This window comes from Podarcis muralis, chromosome 2, assembly GCF_964188315.1.
Source record: "Podarcis muralis chromosome 2, rPodMur119.hap1.1, whole genome shotgun sequence".
Lineage (NCBI taxonomy): Eukaryota > Metazoa > Chordata > Lepidosauria > Squamata > Lacertidae > Podarcis > Podarcis muralis.
In genome coordinates this window covers 44,574,033-44,595,179 of record NC_135656.1, presented here as the reverse complement: position 1 = coordinate 44,595,179, position 21,147 = coordinate 44,574,033, and the positions used below count along the sequence as shown (strand labels likewise).

Here is a 21,147-nt window from a genome sequence, read left to right as displayed (position 1 = left end):
AAATAAGTCTTTGGATTCAATTTGGGGAATGCTTCAGAAACATACATTGAAATATTAGATTAATAGGCGTATTTGTCCTTTTGTTTAAGTGACTATTTGCGGGTCCTTATTGTGGGTGGATTCTGTAACACAATAATAGTGTGTTGGCGATGTGTTTATTCTGCTTTATTAGTTCAACAATGCTTTCCCAATAATATAGCAAAAGTGGGACAAAAGAAATGCCCAGAATGTTTGTGGTATGAAAAGTTATGGAATTTCAGCAGGAAGTTACAAGGTGTGTACACTGACTGGAAATGAAGCAGTGTGACCCAATACTTTTGCTGGTACAAACAGTATTGAAATTGGGACCACTCCAATAGCATGATCACCATAACTTAGCATGAATGCACAATAAAAACTATATCTGGAGGGGACTGAAATGTCCCCCTCTTCACACTCAGACTTTTGCCAGAGAATTGTTGGCTAAAAATTGACCTGTGATTCAGAAACACAAACAACATTTCTGGTTTCAAAATAACTTGGAAGGAAAGTGTTCCTGTTAAGTATTTCTAGTGTTAGTAAAAGCAGTGCATTCAGTGAAAGGGGGCAAATTCAGAGACTGCCTGACAACAACGTGTTTCCTGGTTTCTGTGCATGATTGCTTTGTAAAATTCTAGTAATCTCATCTCTTACTTTAGATAAAAGGGGAGAATTGTTGTTTTCATAAGGTGCTACAACCTTACACCTCAACCTCTTGAAAAATAATATTGTTAATTGTGTATGACGTATTGGAAAAATCTGAGTTGTTGAAATTGTTGTCAACCACATCAGAGCAGCAATTTTTTGTGGTTCATTTCCTGGTTTCTTGGTCTATTCATTACTCTTATTGTACTATTCCAAAGATAACATGAGTGGAAACAGTAGCCCAGAGCAGGCGTTATAGCTAAGGCATGCTTAGGCCAGGAAGGCCTTATGCTCAAATGTTTGCTTCTCTACCTCCCCTTAATGTGCTCCAGTTTTCTCCCTCACTTCCTGGTGCTTTATAACCATAGCAAGGGCAGTATCCAACGAATGCATTCTGTCATTGCAATGATTTCTGCATTGTAACTTCCTTCCTTCTCCTTTCCTGCTCCATGGATTTAGGGTACACAGAATGGGAGGAGAGAGGGGAAAGTTCCATTGTACGAGTAGAAATCCTTGCAATGACGGAATGTGTTGCCTACCCTTAAATTGGATACAATCCTTTTCCATTACATCCAAACAGGGCAAATGAGGTTTAATGCCCAAAATAATTTGCCTTCATACAGAACTGGAACTGTGAACTGGGTTTCCCATTCTGGCTTGGAAGTGAACAATGGTTTACAGTAACCTAATTTGCCAACTTCAGACCAAATAACAAACCATGCTTATTGCAAATCAGGAAGTGAGTGAAAGAAGAAGTGTCTCTTTTATGCCAGAGATCCACGGTACATTATCCATCACCACATTAGAACTCCATCAGAAATATGAAAACAGAACTGTCTTCCAATTTCTGAAAGAAATTCTGTTCTCTCGCATCTTCAAGTTACTAAAAGATGAAGGAAGATTGCCTCTCAACTTCGTCCCACCTACAAGGATAGTACAACTAGATTGGCTCAAAACAAGCATGAATGATCTCGAGCTATTTGCCCTGCAAGAATTTTATGCTGTGTATCCAGTTTCTGATTGTTGCACAGTGTGGTCAGGATTAAGTGGGAAGATCTGTCTTTAGGATTGGTCAGTCTGATATCTTGTGAACGGTAGGAGGCAATGCTCCCTGTCAAACATGAGGGCAAAAAGAAAAAGATAAAATTAAACACTTTCCATGTGCATTAGAAATTTCAGCATAGTTTCTATGGTAAGGTGTGAAACTTAAGAGGCTGTGTGATTTGATGGGCTGTGTGATTCTTAATGACTGAGGAATGTCATTCACCTCTGGAAAACTACACTGAAGCATTTATTGCACATGTCTGGATTGATTGCCTTCCCATTACCTCTTTTAAATATATATATATCTAGGCCTACTTGCCTTACAATAGAAGAGGACTATAGTCTTCTATAGGGCTGTGCACTGGGTTCAGGCAAAGGCTAATGCCTGAGCAGAATCGAGGTGGTTCTAGGGAGTCTGGGTGTTGCTCAGGTTGGGTTGAGACACCCAGAGAAATGCAATGTTCCATCTTGTCCCCCTTGCTACTTAACATCTGTCTGAAGCTGCTGGGAGCTGCCATCATGAGTTTTGGAGCAAAGAGACATCAGTATGCAGGTGACCCCCAGCTCTGTCTCTCTGTTCCATTGGAATTGGGATATGTGGTTGAGCTATTAGACCAGTACTCAGAGGCAGTGAAAAGACAGAAGTGTTGTGCATGCCAAATTCTCATGTTCAGGAGGTGGGGAGATGGCCTCTTCTGAATGGGGTAGCAGTTCCCTGGAAGGAAGAAGATGCAGCTTGAATTCAACACTGTTACAGGAGACTCAGATTGCTTCGGGGGCTAGATGTTCTTTTCTCCCCCACTTCTGGTTGGTTCACCATCTACAGCCCCATTTGGTCAGAAATGACTTAACCACTGGACTCCATACTCTAGTAACTTCCACATTGGATTGTTGCAGTGTCCACTATGTGGTGCTACCCTTCTTCACTATACAGTTTTCATTGAATGTTGAAGACACACCTTTTTATTCCGGATGTTCACACCTAAGATGTATATTTTAGGACCCACTCGATTTTTGTGATTGTAAACTGCTGTTAAACCATTTTTTAATATTGTATTTTATATTGTGGCAATCCACCTTGGGACCTCAGAGTGAAGCACAGCTAAATAACAAAAACACCATTTTGGAGGCAGAAACGGAGTCCCTTTAAAGTTAACCTAGCCACATGGGAGCCATTTCCCCATTACTGTGGTTTGGGTAACATTTGAATAACTCATCCTGGGTGGACAAGGGCCAATAGTGTGCTTCTTCTACCCTAAATGAATTGATAGCTCCCTTCTCCTAGCACCGCACACAAATCTTATGTTTGGGACTCTGTTTTTGGCCCCAGCTGTGCATGTGGTTGGGCCATGGAGAGCAATCCCACTCAGCTAGGGTAGCATTTAAGGGGCCTGATAGCCAAACAAAGGAAATGGGGGGTTATTGTGTGGTATATCAGCCTCAGCAATTTCAGTACATAAGAGGCGATTGGGCTTCTGTGTAACTAGTTAACACGCCTTCCTTCTATAACCCCTCTTCCTTTCATTCCCAATTTCTTTATTTGTATTCTACTCAAGAATTTTCTACTGACTCCCCCGATTTTTCAGACATAGCATTTCCCTTTTCTCTTCTAAACTCTTGTTCCTTTCAACCATTTCTTGCAAGGGGGAAATACAGTGGTACCTCAGGTTAAGTACTTAATTCGTTCCGGAGGTCCGTTCTTAACCTGAAACTGTTCTTAACCTGAAGCACCACTTTAGCTAATGGGGCCTCCTGCTGCTGCCGCACCACCGGAGCACGATTTCTGTTCTTATCCTGAAGCAAAGTTCTTAACCTGAAGCACTATTTCTGGGTTAGCGGAGTCTGTAACCTGAAGCGTATGTAACCTGAAACGTATGTAACCCGAGGTACCACTGTAAAGGTCTGGATCTTTCCCTTTGCGGAAATCACACTGCTTATTTTATAGCATAAATTGGTTTGCATTTTATTTGTTCTTCCTTATATCTGTATTCCTTTTGTTTGTATAACAAAGAAGGCTAAGAAACATATTCTGACCTTTGATCACCGAATGCCAAAGTGGCACTGGTGCTTGAAAAAGAAAGAAGGAACAGGGGAGGGCAACTTCCGTGTATGATCCTGACGGTACCTAGTGACCTTGCAGCTTTGGTAGGTCACTGTAGGATGCTTTTCTGCAAGACAGCCTCTCCTTGAAGGCCCTAGAGTATCAGAAGCCCACTCCACAGCAACTTGGGCCAGGGCTTTTAGTGTGGCTGCCCCCGTTTTTGTGGGACAGCATTCCTGTTGAGATGCAACAGGTGCTCACTGTTTTTAATTTCTGGAAATAATTAAAGGCATCTTTGGTTCAACAGGCTTTTTCTAGCTGAAGGGAGGGAGTAGGTCTCTGCCTTGGCTGTTTATATGTGTAGGGTGGGATTTAGCATCACGCTATGACAAACACTTCGAATGTACAAGCATTTTAACTTGCCATGTGAAATGATACCGCCTCTCTTTCTCCCACACACTGTTCCAGGGATTCTCCCGCCCCACCCAAGCCAATTTCAGGGTGTGCACGGGGGAAGGACAGGGAAGAAAGTCTTATTGCACAAGGAGCTGTTTTTCTGCAGGGTTTCTGCTAATGAGGCTCTCTGGTGAATCATAGAATCATAGAGTTGGAAGGGCCCTTGTGGATTATTTAGTCCCACCAATGCTTTTTAAATCTATCTTGATTTTTATGTTGCTTTAAAACCTATTTTAGTTGTTTTTATTGCATTGTTATAAATGCCTTGAGACTTCAGTGAAAGTTGATTCATAGATTGATATTAATAAGAGAGCAGGAGTATATCAGAAAGGCCTCTTTTGTCTTTCATCAGCTAACACGGCTCTACAAAATCCTCCCTCCCCCCAGAAAAAATAATAATATTGAGACTTTGTCCTCAAGAAAGCTATTTGCCTTCCCAGCTGAACTGTATCCTGGGATTATCGTTTAAGCAATAGTCATTTTTATGTGGTGCAGTTTTCCTGGTTTTCTTGAAAAACAGCTACTTCAGGGCTATGCCCCTGTACCACTTTTCAAACTAACTTAATATAAATTGCAAATTGAATGGTATCAATATATACTGAGGCAGTTTTATGAATGCACACTGTGTATCTTATGGGGCATATTTGTAATGCTGTGCGTTGTACCGATTTGCAGCTGTAGCCTGAGGACAAGTTGCTGCAAGTTGTCTGGACTTGCTTTTAAAATCTCTCAGTGCTTTAGGTTTCTCTCTCTCTCTCTCTCTCTCTCTCTCTGTGTGTGTGTGTGTGTGTGTGTGTGTGTGTGTGTATCTGTGATCATAAATAGAGATGAGTGCTTTCTATGCAGCACACTGACTTGGGTGAAGAAGTGATCTTTCATTGGGTTTTGTTTTTTCTTTCCAACAGTGAGGTGGGTTAGGCTGACATGATGTGTTAACCTGAAGCCAATATGTGCAGTCAATGGAAGCAGTGTGTGACTGTGTGCATGAGAGAAACAGAAATGAATGTGTACTTGAAGCTCATTTGGTGGTCTAGAGCAAGTCACTGGCCCAAGTTCAGACACGACATACTAATAAACCATCCTCTTTTAAACCAAAAATAAGTGATGTTTTGCACACTTCTTTCCTTCTTGTACACACCATATAGAATGCTTCTAGGCTGTGTTAAACTACTGTATAGGAAACTACACAAATGTAGTTAATTTCTGACTACAAGCAAGGTTCTGCTCCGTGTTTTTTATCCTGGGGTAGCATGAGTTAGATTCTGGCTCAGGGTTCCCCAAGGACATGCTCTACGGGGAGCTGGCTTCCAGCCCCTGGCCAGTTGGCAAACCAACTCTGTGTTACAAAGATGTCTGCAAACATGACATGAAAGTTGGCAACATCATGTGGGAATCCCTTGCAGACAACCACAGTGCCTGGAGTCAGGCAGTCAAGTCATGTATCCATAGCAGTGTCCAGAGGAGGAATGACTACTGGGAGGAGTGAAGAGAGAAGAAATGCCATGGTGCATCTGCAGCAACACACCTGGATGCCTTCATCTGCCCAAGATGCAACAAAACATGTCTCACCTGCATCAGTCTCTACAGCCACAGCAGGCACTGCAACCTTCCAACAGCTTGTCCTCACCCACAAAGGTGCATTCCTCCATTGACTCCCAAGACAGATGCCAGCACCCATTCACAGAAAGTCAATTTACCCAGCTCCGTATTTGCATGCCTTTTAATCTCTTGGGAGAGCATGAGGCTCCCTCACAGCACCACCGAACGGTGGCTTCTGCATCACAGAATGAAACAGCTGTGAGTCACCAAAGCCTCCACTCCTAAACCATTCCCAACAGATGCCCATCCGTTCTGGAAACATCTCAAGAAGTTTCACCCTGTCAGACATTATGTTGGAGGCACAAGGCTATGCACCCCAACCCATCTGTTCCTGACTTCGCTGCATTAAATGGCAAGGTCTGAAGGGGCCTTGAAAGCACATTCACTTGAAACTGCTGACAAGCCTTGGTGAGCTCTGGAAAGCTCTGCGATCTGAATGCAGGAAGGAACCCTGTAAGCAAGTTCGGTGGTGGAGGAGCAGAGACAGAACACACAGGCCCTTGCATCTGGCATGCTCTTGGACAAATGAACGGCTCGTCTGTTTCATTGCAGAGCTGCTCTGATGGGATTTATTCTAATGTTTAACCTCAAGCATTGGCTTGTCAGCAGGAAGCATCTCCGGCATGGTGAGCTATTTTGGCTCACGCTCCAAGCTTGTAGCTAGTTTTTACAGCACTGCCACTCCAAGTGTGAGGCGAGTCGTCACAGGGCACTAGGAGTTGCTTTGGAGAAGAGTGTCTCGCTCTCCTGATCTCTTGATCATCTTCACTGGTCTGAGCGACTTGCACAGCACGGCTTCCATTGAGCAATGGCTAACCAGAGCTGAGTCCTAAAGGGAGCAGGTACTTCACATAATGATAATAACAGACACGCTGTGACATTCAAATCACTCCAGGCGATGAATTAATTTAGCTGTTTTCATTTATCAGCAAGAGAGCCTCGTACTTTTTCTTTCCCTGGCAGAAAAGCAGGTGGAAATAATGCACTGTTCCCCAGACAGAGGCAGCAGGTGCCTCTTTCATCAAGAACTGTGACACACCCTCTGCTTCTATTGCTGTGCCTAAAGTGGGTCAGAGAAAATCCTCCCTCCCCACAACCAACTCTCGACAGACAATGTTTAAACATGCTTCTGTATAAGATATTCCCCTCCCTATTTTCATGATTAAAATACTTTTGAAAACCTCATTTTGAACGTCTGACATTGCTCTCAGCACAGCAGGAAAGAACCGTATTGGCACAACAGCACAATGTAGGAGTTGTGCATTGGTGCTGGCAGACGGGTGCAGCCAGTGTATGGAGTCCAGATCTCAAGGCAGCCTACTTGGCCCTGCAGTTTCCACCCATTGTGTTTATTACCCACCTGGAATAAGGTGACAGTGAGTTCAGGAGACCACATTCACATGCCCACAAGGTCTACTGTAATGGGCTGGAGCTTCTAAGGGATCCAACCTTTTTGAGAGAGAGAGAGATGTGAATACATGAATACATGTGTTGTGAATCTAATTGGGTTCTGGAGCAAACTTGGAGTTCCCTTTATTCTTAAACCCAGGTTGGTTGGTTGGTTGGTTGGTTGGTTGGTTTATTATTTGTGGTGTGGTGTAGTGGTTAAGAGCGGTAGTCTCGTAATCTGGTGAACCAGGTTTGCGTCTCCGCTCCTCCACATGCAGCTGCTGGGTGACCTTGGGCCAGTCACACTTCTTTGAAGTCTCTCAGCCCCACTCACCTCACAGAGTGTCTGTTGTGGGGGAGGAAAGAAAAGGAGAATGTTAGCCACTTAGAGACTCCTTAGGGTAGTGATAAAGCAGGATATAAAATCCAAACTCTTTTTCTTCTTCTTTATTTATTTATACATACCCCGCCCATCTGGCTGGGTTTCCCCAGCCACTCTGGGCGGCTCCCAACAGAATATTAAAAACACAGTAAAACATCAAACATTAAAAACTTCCCTAAACAGGGCTGCCTTCAGATGTCTTCTAAAAGTCAGATAGTTGTTTATTTCCTTGACATCTGGCGGAAGGGCATTCCACAGGGCTGGCACCACTACCAAGAAGGCCCCCTGCCTGGATCCCTGTAACCTCGCAGTGAGGGAACCACCAGAAGGCCCTCGGAGCTGGTCTCTAGGATAAGATCTGAGAAATCCCTGCTGTGCAAAATTACTCACAGCCAGTGGAGACTAGAAGTAGAAGACAAGATCTGGCCAGCAGACCAGATGTGAAACTCCCCTGTGCTCTGCAGACCACTTTTGCAGATGGGCACATCCACCCACTTGTCAGTTCCCTGATATCACCATGATCTCAGGTGCTGGAGATTCCTCACTTGTGTGAATTCAAGCTACATCTGTGAAGGAAGACACTGTACAGCTCAAGCCGTGGCTGTCAAAGAGCAAGGAGCACACTTAACAGTTCTTCCTTTTAGTCACAGATTGACATTTCAAGCCATGGTTCGGACTTTCCCACACCAGGTGAAGGTGTGTGGGTTTGCTCCTTTGGTGGAGGGGAAGAGCAGGATAGAAATGTAATCATAAATAAAATGACAGTAAATAGATTGGGTCTGGCAAGTCTAATTAGGAGATTCCCCACCCCTGGTGTAGAGAGAACATTGAGTTAGATGGACCAATCATCTGATTCGATACAAGGCAGCTTCCTATGTTCCTGTGTTCCTCTGCCTCTACGGGGGGGATTTAACACTACATAAGGAAACCCTCGTTCAAAGGGATGTCACCTTCCTCTTCTCCTTGCTGCAGCCCCCATGCACCCCAAAAATCTGCCCTTGAACCAGATTTTGAGGGCACACGGGGAGGCTGCAGGGGGGAAGAAGGGAAAGTAGAGTCCCGTTCAGTCAGTTCCTTTGCACCCAGGCAACTTGCTTGGAATGCAACACTTTGTTGTCATTACTGTATCCAGGACTTTCAAGTAAGCCAAGCAAAGTGGAAACATTTTTCTTCCCGAAGTGCAATACTTCACATTTGTCTTCATTGTATCGATTGCAGGCTAACTCTCCTATTTATCAAGATCATTTGAGTCTCTAATCCTATCTTTTAAAGCATTTACGATCCTTCATCACAGTTCTGTTTTCCAAACAAATACGCATTTTGTTCTCTGTCCATGTTCTTGATGGAAATATTGATTCAGTGCAATCTATTCCCTTTTCAGCAGACGTCAGAGTCATAACCACTATGTCTGTGATCACCAACTTTAATTTATTTCCTGTTACAAATTCCCAGCTTAGGGACATAGATTGTGAACAAGTTCTGAACACAAAATGGAAGATTAAAGAAAGAGACCAGGCTGTGGAGAAAGATACCTGCCACAGTACCTCTAAAATACCTCAGAATTTTTTTGAAAACTTGGTGGCTTTTAGGCAGTACTAAGTAGCTGTTCCAATCACCCCATAGCTGTTTGGGTAACCAAGGGAGAGGCTATGCAGAAGCCTTTTTCACATGAATCAATTCCTAGCAGGTAGCAGATAACCTATCCATTCTTAAGGAAAGCATTCCTGAGTGCTCACTGGAAGGACAGAGCCTGAAGCTGAGGCTCCAATAGTTTGGCCGCCTCATGAGAAGACAAGACTCCCTGGAAAAGACCCGGATGTTGGAAAAGATTGAGGGCACAAGGAGAAGGGGACGACAGAGGATGAGATGGCTGGACAGTGTTCTCGAAGCGACCAACATGAGTTTGACCAAACTGCAGGAGGCAGTAGAAGACAGGATGCCTGGTGTGCTCTGGTCCATGGGGTCACGAAGAGTCGGACACGAATAAACGATTAAACAACAACAATTGTGAATCTACGAAGACTTCTACAGTGCATCATTGTTGGGGGTGCCTTTGAGGGCTACTCAGAAGCTTCACTTGCTTGAAAACACAACAGCCAAATAATTGACTAGGATTAAACATATGGAATCTACCGGTATCTTGTTGGTATTAAACATCTTCCCTGGTTTCTTATATGCTTCCAAGTACAATTGAAAGTGCTGGCATTGACCTGTAAAGTTATATAAAGCTGAATATCAGAATATCCCAAAGGCTGGTGTACCCATATAAATCTGCCCATTCATTAAAATAATCATCAATGGCCCTTCAGGGATTAGTCAAGTAGTGACAGGAAAGAGGGACTTCTCTGTTTCACTTATGGAACAATTATGGAACACCCTCTTCAGAGGTGCTCATCTATCACCTGCTATCATGAATTTTGGCCAAATAATTCAAGAGTTTTAAAAACAAATATACATTATTGTACTTATTATATGTCTGTGATCAATAAGTAAAACATTTGGCTTCAACTAGGGATGGGTGAATGTGCCAATTTCAGTTTCCCTCAGTTTGTCATTTTCCTAATGTTAAATTCAGTTTCTGCAGCAATTTTTTAAAAAATCGTCATGAAAATTCATCACCCTTCACCATAAAGTTCCAGGACAAAAAGGACATAAAGTTACAGCAATTTAAAAACACAATATTAAAAGGTGTTCATAAAATCGCCGTCACAAGGAGGTACACACATTTTTTTTGTATGTAATTTTAACTAACATGCACATTTTTGCACTCAATTTCCCCTAACAAAGTGAATTGTTGTATGTTACTTTCACTAGTATATGTATAGATATGCACACTTTCCCCTAGTAGGTGCGTTTTGGTACACACTGGAGGCCTGCATCATAAAATTCAGAGATATGCAAATTTCAAGGGATATTTATACTTCAGTTCACATACTGCTCTGGGAAATGTCAGTTACAAAATTTCTCATAAAAATGCAAATAAAAATAAAAATGAATTTGTTCCTCATTCTGTTTGAACCACTTCACCAGCCACTCCTGTACCACAAAGAAAAGAGATGCTCTGTGACTTTGATGGACCTGTCACAGGCCATTCAGCTGTGGTGTCTTTTCTCATAACAGGAAGAAAAAAGCCTACATTGAGACGTGCTGGGAAGAGGTACGAGTGGGAGACTTTGTGCAGCTGCAATGTAATGAGACCGTCCCTGCGGACATCCTGCTGCTCCACACCTCTGATCAGAAGGGGATCTGTCACTTAGAGACATCAAATCTTGATGGCGAGACGAACCTTAAGCAAAGACAAGTTGTGAAAGGATTCTTTAATCAGGTATGCCTGGAAGCGACTTTTGCAACTTGTCTTCCCTCTGTTCTTTTAGTGGTACCTTGGTATGTAAAGAAATTTAAGACAGAAGCACAGAACTGTCCAGCTGGAGGGAATCTTTAGCAAAGGGAATCTTCTGGCAAACCCATCTGGCAAAATGTGCTTTGATTAGCTTACACAAGACCATTTCCACAACTGCCACCATGTTGACTTCAGGTGCTAGATCAAATGTGACTCGGAGCTCCTGTGTGGCAAAGTGGTCTGAACGATGTCGTGTGAACCAGCCTCAAGCCTTTTGAATTACTGTGTTTGGAAGGCAGGGCAGAGAGATGGTTACTGTTAATAAAATAATGGCTGCTACACTTTGAATTCTAACACTATAGTAATCCTATATATAATATACACAGGTAGGTGCCTCTCCAAAGCTATATAACTACAGCAGTGAGTGTGCCTTCATCCAGGCTGGCACAGCCAGTGGAATGCCAGCCATTTTGTGTGGCACTTAACAAATCCCTCATTGATGCAGGCAAGAAGCATGGCAGAGCAGTGAAACAAAGGTGGGCCAAGCAGATATAAAATCAGCAGGTTTACATTGTAATGCAAAAATAAATGGTCTTCTATTTCGGGAGATCGGAATCACATAGTAACTCAAAGAGATAAAGGAAAGAGGCTTTCAAAATCTGAGAGGGAGACAACATTTGATTGCTCTGAAAATGAAATTTGGACATGCTGGGGAATGGAAACTCAAGCTGGTAAAGTTAAGGTGTCCAAACCTTAGAAATCTGGCCCAATTCAATGTGCTAGTACTAGCATAAAGGTAAAGGTAAAGGTACCCCTGCCCGTATGGGCCAGTCTTGACAGACTCTGGGGTTGTGCGCCCATCTCACTCAAGAGGCCGGGGGCCAGCGCTGTCCGGAGACACTTCCGGGTCACGTGGCCAGCGTGACAAAGCTGCATCTGGCGAGCCAGCGCAGCACACGGAACGCCGTTTACCTTCCCGCCAGTAAGCGGTCCCTATTTATCTACTTGCACCCGGGGGTGCTTTCGAACTGCTAGGTTGGCAGGCGCTGGGACCGAGCAGCGGGAGCGCACCCCGCCGCGGGGATTCGAACTGCCGACCTTTCAATCGGCAAGCCCTAGGCGCTGAGGCTTTTACCCACAGCACCACCCGCGTCCCTAGTACTAGCATATAAAGTGCTAAATAGTTTGGACCTGAGTACTTTTCCCAATATCAGGCATCTCAGACCTTATGTTTGGCAGGTGAGGCCTTGGTGGTGTTCATGCATTCAAAATCCCATTGTTCTCTTTGCTACTCATTCTTTAAGGAAGATAGTTGTGTGTGCAGCCACAAATACATTTGATGCTACATTTTACAACACTGTATAATTGATGTCTAAGCAATGTTTTTATATAGAAATACGCACACATAAATACATAGGCCTGAAAACACACATACATTATAACTGGGTTCAAAATTAGAACACATTTCAACCTGACAGGTTAATAACAAATATTGGGCTCACTGTAAATTGCAGTGTTGAGTGGCAGTTGTTTCTGATGTAAATTTAAATGTTTGATGTTCCTTTTTCACTACACAGCTTGTTACTCTTTCAGAAATAGTGCACTGATTTGCTCCTGACATAACAGGAACTCACTGTGGGTTTTGTTTTGTTGCAGAACGCTGAATTTGAACCAGAACTTTTCCAAAGCACAATTGTTTGCGAAAAACCCAACAACCATCTCAATCGATTCAAAGGCTATATGTAAGTTACTGCAATGTTTATGCCTACATTCATAGATGTCTCAGACAAACTTCATTTGTACTTACCTACCTATAACCTGCACAGCTGGCACTGTTGCACAACAGAAAGCAGAAGGAACCTCCCAAAATCTTCATACACTGAGCATAAAAAGGTGCTCTGCAGAACCGCTCTTTGGTGACTCTGATGTGGACCTTGGGCAGAGTATCTGTAATGTAATACTCTGCCCTTGGGCTCTGGTTTGAAGCCACAGCATGGCTTTGGAACAGGGTGGCTAACTTGAGGTCAGATGTTTGGCGATTCTGTTAACCTTGACCAGCATACCAATGGTCCAGGGATGATGGGAGCTGGGGGTCTAGCAACATATGATGGGCCACAGGTTAGTCCCCCCTGGTTTAGAAATGTGATATATTTGTGTGTAAGACTGAAGTCCAGTACATGGTTACCTAGAAATAAGTCTTGTTGAACTCACCAGGGCTTATTTTTTTAGTAGATATGTGTGGGGTTGCACTGTAAGAGCCAAGAAATAAATGGAAAATCCTTTTCTTCCTTGTAGGGAGCAGCCTGACCTCACACGAATTGGTTTTAACAATGAAAGTCTCCTTCTTCGTGGATGCACAGTGAGGAACACAGAGGTTACAATAGGAATTGTTGTCTATGCAGGTAATGTTTTTCCCCAGGTAGTTGCTGAGAGAGTGCTTTTAAGTCTATTCAGCCCAGAAATATGGTTTTGTTCCTTTGTCCCAACAGTCATCCATGCAACCTGAAATTTGTTTTGCACTCGCAGTCTCATCTAATCAAGGTAGCAATGCTAGATAAACTAACTTAGGCGTAAGTCTGACTGCATTTCATGGAACTTGCTTCTGAGTAGACATGTAGGAATGCGCTATAAGTATGCCTAACAACAACAACTGCGTATATCAACTGTTATAAACTTCATATTTGAAGGATCTACCTTTTTTAATCAGTGGGATTAATGATTCGATTTGAAATGACATGCAGTAGAGGCGTAGATTTGGCATTCCCAGTCCTCCCTTAGACCTATGTCTATATAGCATATTAGTGTTAACACTCATTTGTTTGCCAATGGGGTTTACCATTGTAAATGGTTGGGAGGTCTAAGTGGCTTTGGCTAAACTTGTTGCTTTATGAAAGGTCAGTTTATGGGGATAAAATGTGCATCAGTGAAACTGTTTGGCTGCAATACCCGTGAGTATGCTTAGATACAGATTTGTACTATTTGTGCTCTAATTGTGTTTTGTATTTTCTTCTTACACAAAGACACCCTGGGAACTTTTATAAAAGAGAGGGGAATTAAATAAAAAAGTTATACAGTATTTGAGCAATACCTAACCAGGAACAGCCACAAACAGTCAGAAGGGAGACAAACATGTCTTGTCCCACTTGGTAATCCAGAATGGGTACCCAGAGAAGCTACTTACAAAGAGAACTGAATCCACTGTGAAGAAAGCACTTTTATAACAGACAGCAAGAACCTGGTTCCCTCCAGATGTTGATGGACAACAACTGGTCATTGACTGTACTGGCTGCAGCTGTTGAGAGAGTTGGAGTCAAACAACATCTGGAAGGCTTCAGGTTGCCTTTCCCTTTTTTAGATTTTCCAGGACTCCAAGACTTTTCAATCTACTGCTCTGTCCTGTGCCCTCTTGTCTGGAAGTATTGCTGAAAACAATGCAACTTGCTTTGAGTAAACATATTCATGACTGGGGATGTCAGCATGTTACCCAATTGCATGCCCTTGGACATCCATGAAAAAAGAAAGTTGCAGCTGTGGTTGTGATCCTGATCAAGACTGTCATTCCAAAAAGAGAGCATTTTGAACTAACTTCCTTCCCCTGCTATGCCTGTTTCAATGACAGCTCCTGACTTTAGGACTGTGCCTTTAGGAATACTGGGGAGGACCTAAAGGCACATTTTAGGAATATTCATTCCTAATAAATCCCTCTGCAAAACTGTCTATTTGCATCGGAGACCTTTGATGCTGGGACTGTCACTTGATATCTTGTTCACACACAGCTCCACAGCGGCCATGCTCAGAGCAAGGGAAAGCAGGGAACTTGGAACTCACCATGAGGGGTACAGAATAAAGTCTGGTTTCCCTTTCATGTTTTGTGGTTAGAACTTCAAATACCCGTCCACTGAAATTGGAGCAATTTGATTCTAATTTGGGCCTGCTGTTTTGTTGGTACTTCAGATTCACTTCAAGAAGAGCTAAGTAACATTAAAATTACTCACTGCTGGATCTGACATATTGGGCTTTCTTTATGTTCACACAGAAAGTGCACTAGCAGCTTCTCATTAAGTCAATTTGGTTGCTGTGAAATAGTCAAACATACTTAAAAATCAGTCGGCCATCTAATTAGATTCTAACACTTTTAAGTACTTTGTCTCTTCTAACCTCAAGTAGCTGTTCATTGTGAATACAGTGTATGTTTCTACAGTGTTCAGACACTGACACAAAATCCCTTTCTTTGCTGACTACAGTCATACTTTGGGTTACAGACGCTTCAGGTTGCGGTTTTTTAGTTTTTGTTTTTTGGGTTATGGACCGCCAAAACCCAGAAATACCAGAATGGGTTACTTCTAGGTTTCAGTGGTCGCGCATGTGCAGAAGCACTAAATTGGGCTTTGCGCATGTGCAGAAGCACTGAATCGTGACCCGCACGTGCGCAGACGCGCTGCTGTGGGTTGCGGATGATGCGGGTTGTGAACGTGCATCCCGCACGGATCACATTTGCAACCTGAGCGTCCACTGTATAAGGAAGTGACTCAAAAGGAAATATCCTACACTAATAATGGTAATAGTTATAGCAGGTTATAGTAATGGTAATGGTTGCACAAGCTTACCACTCCCCCAAACAGTGTATTCAAGTAATACTTCCAGGAGGTGGATTGGTTGTCAAATGTATTTCACTGAGTAACATGCTCAAGGGAGCTCTATATGAACACCCACATCATATTGTAGTATTAGGAAACTGTGCTGACTTTAAAGTAAGGTATCTCTAGGCTTTAGTGTAGAACTGGGTGGAACATAACAGCTGTCTTGCTGGATCAGATCCCACAGCAACCAGATGGGCCTCAGGAGCTCACAAGCAGAGCATGATGGAGAAAAGCATAATCTGTGGCATTTTCCCTGCACCTGTTAAACAGAGATTTACTGCTTCAAAGCACAGAGTTTCCTTTTAACTGTTATGGCTAATAGCAATTGATAGATTGATCCTATATGTGTCTAATCCCTTAGAGCTAGGTAAGGTGGTGAGCATCATAACATATTCTGGCAATGAATCGCATAAGTTAATGATATAATGTGTGAGGAGGGACTTCCTTTTAATGCACAGAACCTCTGGGAACGGCAGTGGGGAGAAAGAGAATTCCTCTCTGTTCATTATAAAGGGTTGCTGGGATAAAGCTCTGCTTTCCCCTGGTGGATTCTTCCTCAGCAAGGCATCTACCCTAGAAACAATATTAGGTTGTGTACAAACATATACATGCCCATCCCAGTTTTTTTTCCTTCAGCTGTTCTACAGCAGCTTCTCCACACAGGTGGACATCTTACCCTTTTTTATTCTTAGAGAGCTGAACATACATTAGTCAATCAACAGCCCAGCCCAGCCACTCAAACTATGTACAACTCAAAATACACTTAGTGATGTTTTATACCAATTTACCTAGGGCAGGCACTAGACTAAGATTCTTGTAAGTTCACCAAACCCCCTCAATCATTTTTTAAAGATTCGTATAATGAGGACAGTTTTAGTGGTAAGTGAATATATTGTTAAGGGACGCAGGTGGCGCTGTGGGTAAAACCTCAGTGCCTAGGACTTGCCGATCGTATGGTCGGCAGTTCAAATCCCCGCGGCGGGGTGAGCTCCCGTCGTTCGGTCCCAGCTCCTGCCCACCTAGCAGTTCGAAAGCACTCTTAAGTGCAAGTAGATAAATAGGGACCGCTTTATAGTGGGAAGGTAAACGGCGTTCCGTGCGCTGCGCTGGTGCTGGCTTGCCAGCTGCAGCTTCGTCACGCTGGCCACGTGACCCGGAAGTGTCTGCGGACGGCGCCGGCTCACGGCCTCTAGAGCGAGATGAGCACGCAACCCCAGAGTCGGACACGACTGGCCCATACGGGCAGGAGTACCTTTACCTTTACCTGAATATATTGTTCCACGGTTCCCCAGCTGAGTAGCTGCACAAGATTCCAGGAGTTGCAGGCATGCTGCTCGGGGTTAATACTTCCTTTGGGAATGAGGCACAATAGATGCTACAGTGTCATTTTGTTATATGCTTTATTTACACATATATGCAACCTGAGCCTATGTGCCAGCTTATAGCAGCAACAATGAGCCCAGCGCCATCCTTTCTCTGATGCCTATTTTGCACTGCAGGGCACAACCCAGCTAATGCTTCCTGATTACACCATTCCCAACTCTAACCCCATAGCCTCTCAGTTTTCGTTTTCTATCTGGGAGGAGAGGGAAGTCTCATATTTGCATTCTCACACCTATTTCCTTTGATCCTGTGTTGTGCCAACACCTAATCCTTTGATGCCTGATCCTTTGATGCCTGAACTTTCTAAGTGTTTATGCCCACCAGGCAGTCACCTCACAAAGAGGTGACTTTATTACCTGTCTGACAATTTATTATTGTCTGTCTTTATTAACCATTGTTCCTTTGGCTAAGATTACAATGTCCAATACACAACACAGGAAGTGTGCCTAGGTTCATTAACTCTTCACATATGCTCATTCCAGGGGATTAACAGTGGCTAACTCACATTTTAAATACACATGAGCCTGGTTATTACCAGTCCTAACATACCAGTTTTAATTAAATCATTAAACCCAAGCATTTAGCACCCACAGATCTATAGCAATATTGTTACAGCACCTAGACAAGGTTTCCTTTTATTAGGTAGATTGCTGCTTTATTGCCCAGAATAGCGAGCTAATGGGAGCCAATGGCCGTTAGCATCCCCTCACTTGCTGTGCCTGGATGCAATATGCACCAGAAATTTGGGGAGGTAACACAGAGACCCCAGCTACAGGGAGGGGATGCTATAACCAAGTATGAATGTAAAGAATGTTATAAGAAAAAAAGCTGCTCCTTTATCCCTTATGGGTATCCAAGAGCCCATACAGAGTCCTTATGTAGGTTTCTATTGGTAGGAGAAAATAACAGAGCCAACCAGAGAGTATTGAGAAGCAAAGCAGCTATCTTTATTAAACTGTTGCAACTCCCCCCACGCAGGGATGGAGGAGAGGAACCCAGAACACTGGTGTGCAAGCTCTTATATAGACTTTTGAAACTGCCTACCCTTTAGCTCTAAGGGACGCAGGTGGTGCTTTGGGTTAAACCACAGAGCCTAGAACTTGCTGATCAGAAGGTCGGCGATTCGAATCCCCACGACGGGGTGAGCTGCCGTTGCTCGGTCCCAGCTCCTGCCAACCTAGCAGTTCGAAAGCACATCAAAGTGCAAGTAGATAAATAGGTATCACTCCAGCGAGAAGGTAAACGGCATTTCCGTGCACTGCTCTGGTTCACCAGAAGCGGCTTAATCATGCCGGCCACATGATCCGGAAGCTGTACGCCGGCTCCCTCGGCCAATAAAGCGGGATGAGCGCCGCAACCCCAGAGTCAACCACGACTGGACCTAATGGGCAGGGGTCCCTTTACCTTTTACCCTATAGCTCAAGACCACCCCCCCAAAACATCATACATACATCACAGAAAGAGGTGGTCCCCAGCAGAAATTTGAGTGTGTTGCTTCTCTCCTGTCTGCTAGGATACCTGATAATGCCTTATCTGATTGCCTTTTCTGGGTAGCCTGGCCATTCCTTTGAGATGGTAAATATTTAGTTCCTGAATCTCTTACGCATATTGATAGTGTGCTCAGCTTAACAAATACCGTACTTGCCAGACTGTATTTACAGGGAGGTGTAAACCCTACAGTCCAAAGACAATTGGAAAGCTTTTCCCATTTCCTTCCTCCTTGCAGAGAAATATTTGAGGTCAATTTGGGAGAGTCAAAATGGCTTCAGGATTGTTACTATTTCAGACACGTGGTTTATATACTTATGTATGTGTTTGCCTTGTACATTTATGAACATTTATTTTTTATATATAAGACTTTAGAATTCCTATAACAAAAAAAGAAGGTTTCAGTTTACAACTTCAGATCATAAAGTCCTTTTTAGAGATCATTTATATTTGATGTGAGACTTAATGTTGTGTACATGAATTTATCTAAAGTCTAGCATTCAACCATTCCTAAGATAATAAAACCATATGACTGTTCCTTCCTCTTCTTCTTTTTCTTGAAGGCCCTGAAACAAAAGCCATGTTAAACAACAGAGGTCCTCGTTATAAACGCAGCAAAATAGAACAACGTCTGAATATTGATATATTCTTTTGCGTGGGGCTGCTCTTCATCATGTGTCTCACTGGAGCACTAGGTATGGAGTAATGATGGAAACTTTTTTCCTGCATTTCAAGAAGCCTTTGCAGTAGGGCTGTGCTTCACTGCTAAAATTAATAGCTTATTTTTGGTGGGCTTCCTAGATTGCTGCTGAGAGAACCAATTGCTTTCAATATGTAGCAGGGGAAAGGATTGCTTTGTAGCAATTTTACGATAATCCTGTCCTACTGCGACCACGATTTGCAGGGGTGTCAAACTCTGATGAAAACAAGACTATTGAGCCTTCCACAAATAAATATTTGGCAGGGCATGTAAAGGTTCCTGTAATTGTATCCTGGTTTCTAAGTGGCAATACACAAGTGAGTTGCAAAACACTGAACTATGTGTTGCAAGGTTTCATAGTGAGTTTCTTTTTCCCAGCATAGAGTGCCCTGGAGAAATCTGGCATGACATGGCAGTAAGCCAGTCAATTAACCAGACTAGTACTGAAGGACCCAGAAGTGAAGAATCCTCTTCAGCTGAACAACAGCACAGATTTAATTATTATATTTTACTGTTGGTACTTCAGCTCAAAATGAGTTTCTTGACTTAACTGACATTGCAACTTGATCGGTTTTCCGGGTGGATGGTGGATGTTCATCAGAAAAAGGAAAGGGGTTCAGTCCAGGTGGGATGAAAACGCAGGTGTCTTACAGCACAAACCTTTACAAGCCTATTCAGAAACAGGGACAGCTCAAGTTATGCTGGAGCCCTAAGCTACGTTAAATTTAAGAGGCCCCATAGCATTACCAAAAGATGTGTATTATTCTAACAGAAAGGGAAATGAAAATAGAAATAATATTTTTTTTATATTTGCAAATATCCTGGTACCTAGTCAAGGATGCAACTAAAAATTGACACTAACAAAAGCACTGATCTTGCAATAGGCCTGGTTTTTTAACCAATTGTATGCAACGTGAAATAAAGTGACTCTTTCTATTTAGAGGCCCTTCATAAGATGAAGGCCCTAAACTGTAGCTTTGTTAGCTTGCGTATAAATAAATCCAAGCCTGCTCCCAGTTAAATGGGCATTGGATTTCACCCTTGCTTGTCAAAGATATTAACATGAATTCGCATTGCTCTGTGACGCTTCATCCCACCAGAAGTTCACCAGATCTACTTGCTCAGCTTTGCTCAGCTTTTCAGACATACCTTTCAGTTACCAGAGAACAAGAGCAGCTTTACCTTCTTTTTTCACTTTTTTAAAATCAAAACATTGATAATGTTTAATTTTTTGGGTTTTAATATTGCATTTTAATACAAAGATATTTACTATATTTTGACCTGTTATGAGGACTTTGGTCAAAAAACAAGCTGTAGGTCTATAAAAAATAAACATAAGAATCACCTATTAATTTCAGACAAAATCCAGTTTCCCAACATTTATTTTCTGAATATTTTAAAATCAGAAAGAATACCTTGTTCGATGCTGAAATTGGAAGGGACCTTAAAGGCTGACTAGTCCAGTCCCCTGCTCCATGCTGGAAATACACTGCTACATCATCCCTGATAGTTTGTCTGACAGCACTCATAATAATAATATTAATTTATTATTTATACCCCACCCATCTGGCTGGGTTTCCCCAGTAAAAATGTCAAAGTTCCCTAGAGTGTAAATCCTTGTTTAAGCCATGAAATTAAGATAGTATAAACAATTCTAGGGAGTGAACAATAGTTTCTATAATTATTGCAGAAAGTTACTTAGGGCAGAACATTCCCACCATAAGTGGAAGTAAGTGCCTTTTGAAGCACAAGTTCTCCAACAGTTGGGACTGTAGGTTGATAGGTTGTGTGGCACTTCTATACCATCTATTTATTGTCTTAAGAGAAGTCTCACTAACTCGTACAGAGACAGATTTAAATTATTTCTGAGACCATAACCCAGACCACCCAGAATCCACTATGATTATCCATAAGTCTTCCTCCCAGTTACTTTTCAAACCTGACAAAGACCCCAACTGTGTATTTAGAAGAATTGCAAATAGCCCAAGGTGGTATCTAGAGGATGTTCTACAAAGCAATGCA

The 21,147-nt window shown here is 42.8% G+C and overlaps 1 protein-coding gene across 4 annotated transcripts in view; it reads left to right on the top strand.

Annotated features, from left to right (window-relative positions):
• Positions 1-21,147, top strand: part of ATP10B (ATPase phospholipid transporting 10B (putative)) — a 136,702-nt gene that overhangs the window by 86,917 nt on the left and 28,638 nt on the right. For all 4 annotated transcript variants that reach the window (XM_077924417.1, XM_028717405.2, XM_077924415.1 and 1 more), the window contains 4 exons: positions 10,695-10,899; positions 12,571-12,656; positions 13,210-13,316; positions 18,989-19,120. In XM_077924417.1, coding sequence (XP_077780543.1) covers positions 10,695-10,899; positions 12,571-12,656; positions 13,210-13,316; positions 18,989-19,120 — 530 coding nt within the window. The remainder of the gene's footprint in view (positions 1-10,694; positions 10,900-12,570; positions 12,657-13,209; positions 13,317-18,988; positions 19,121-21,147) is intronic.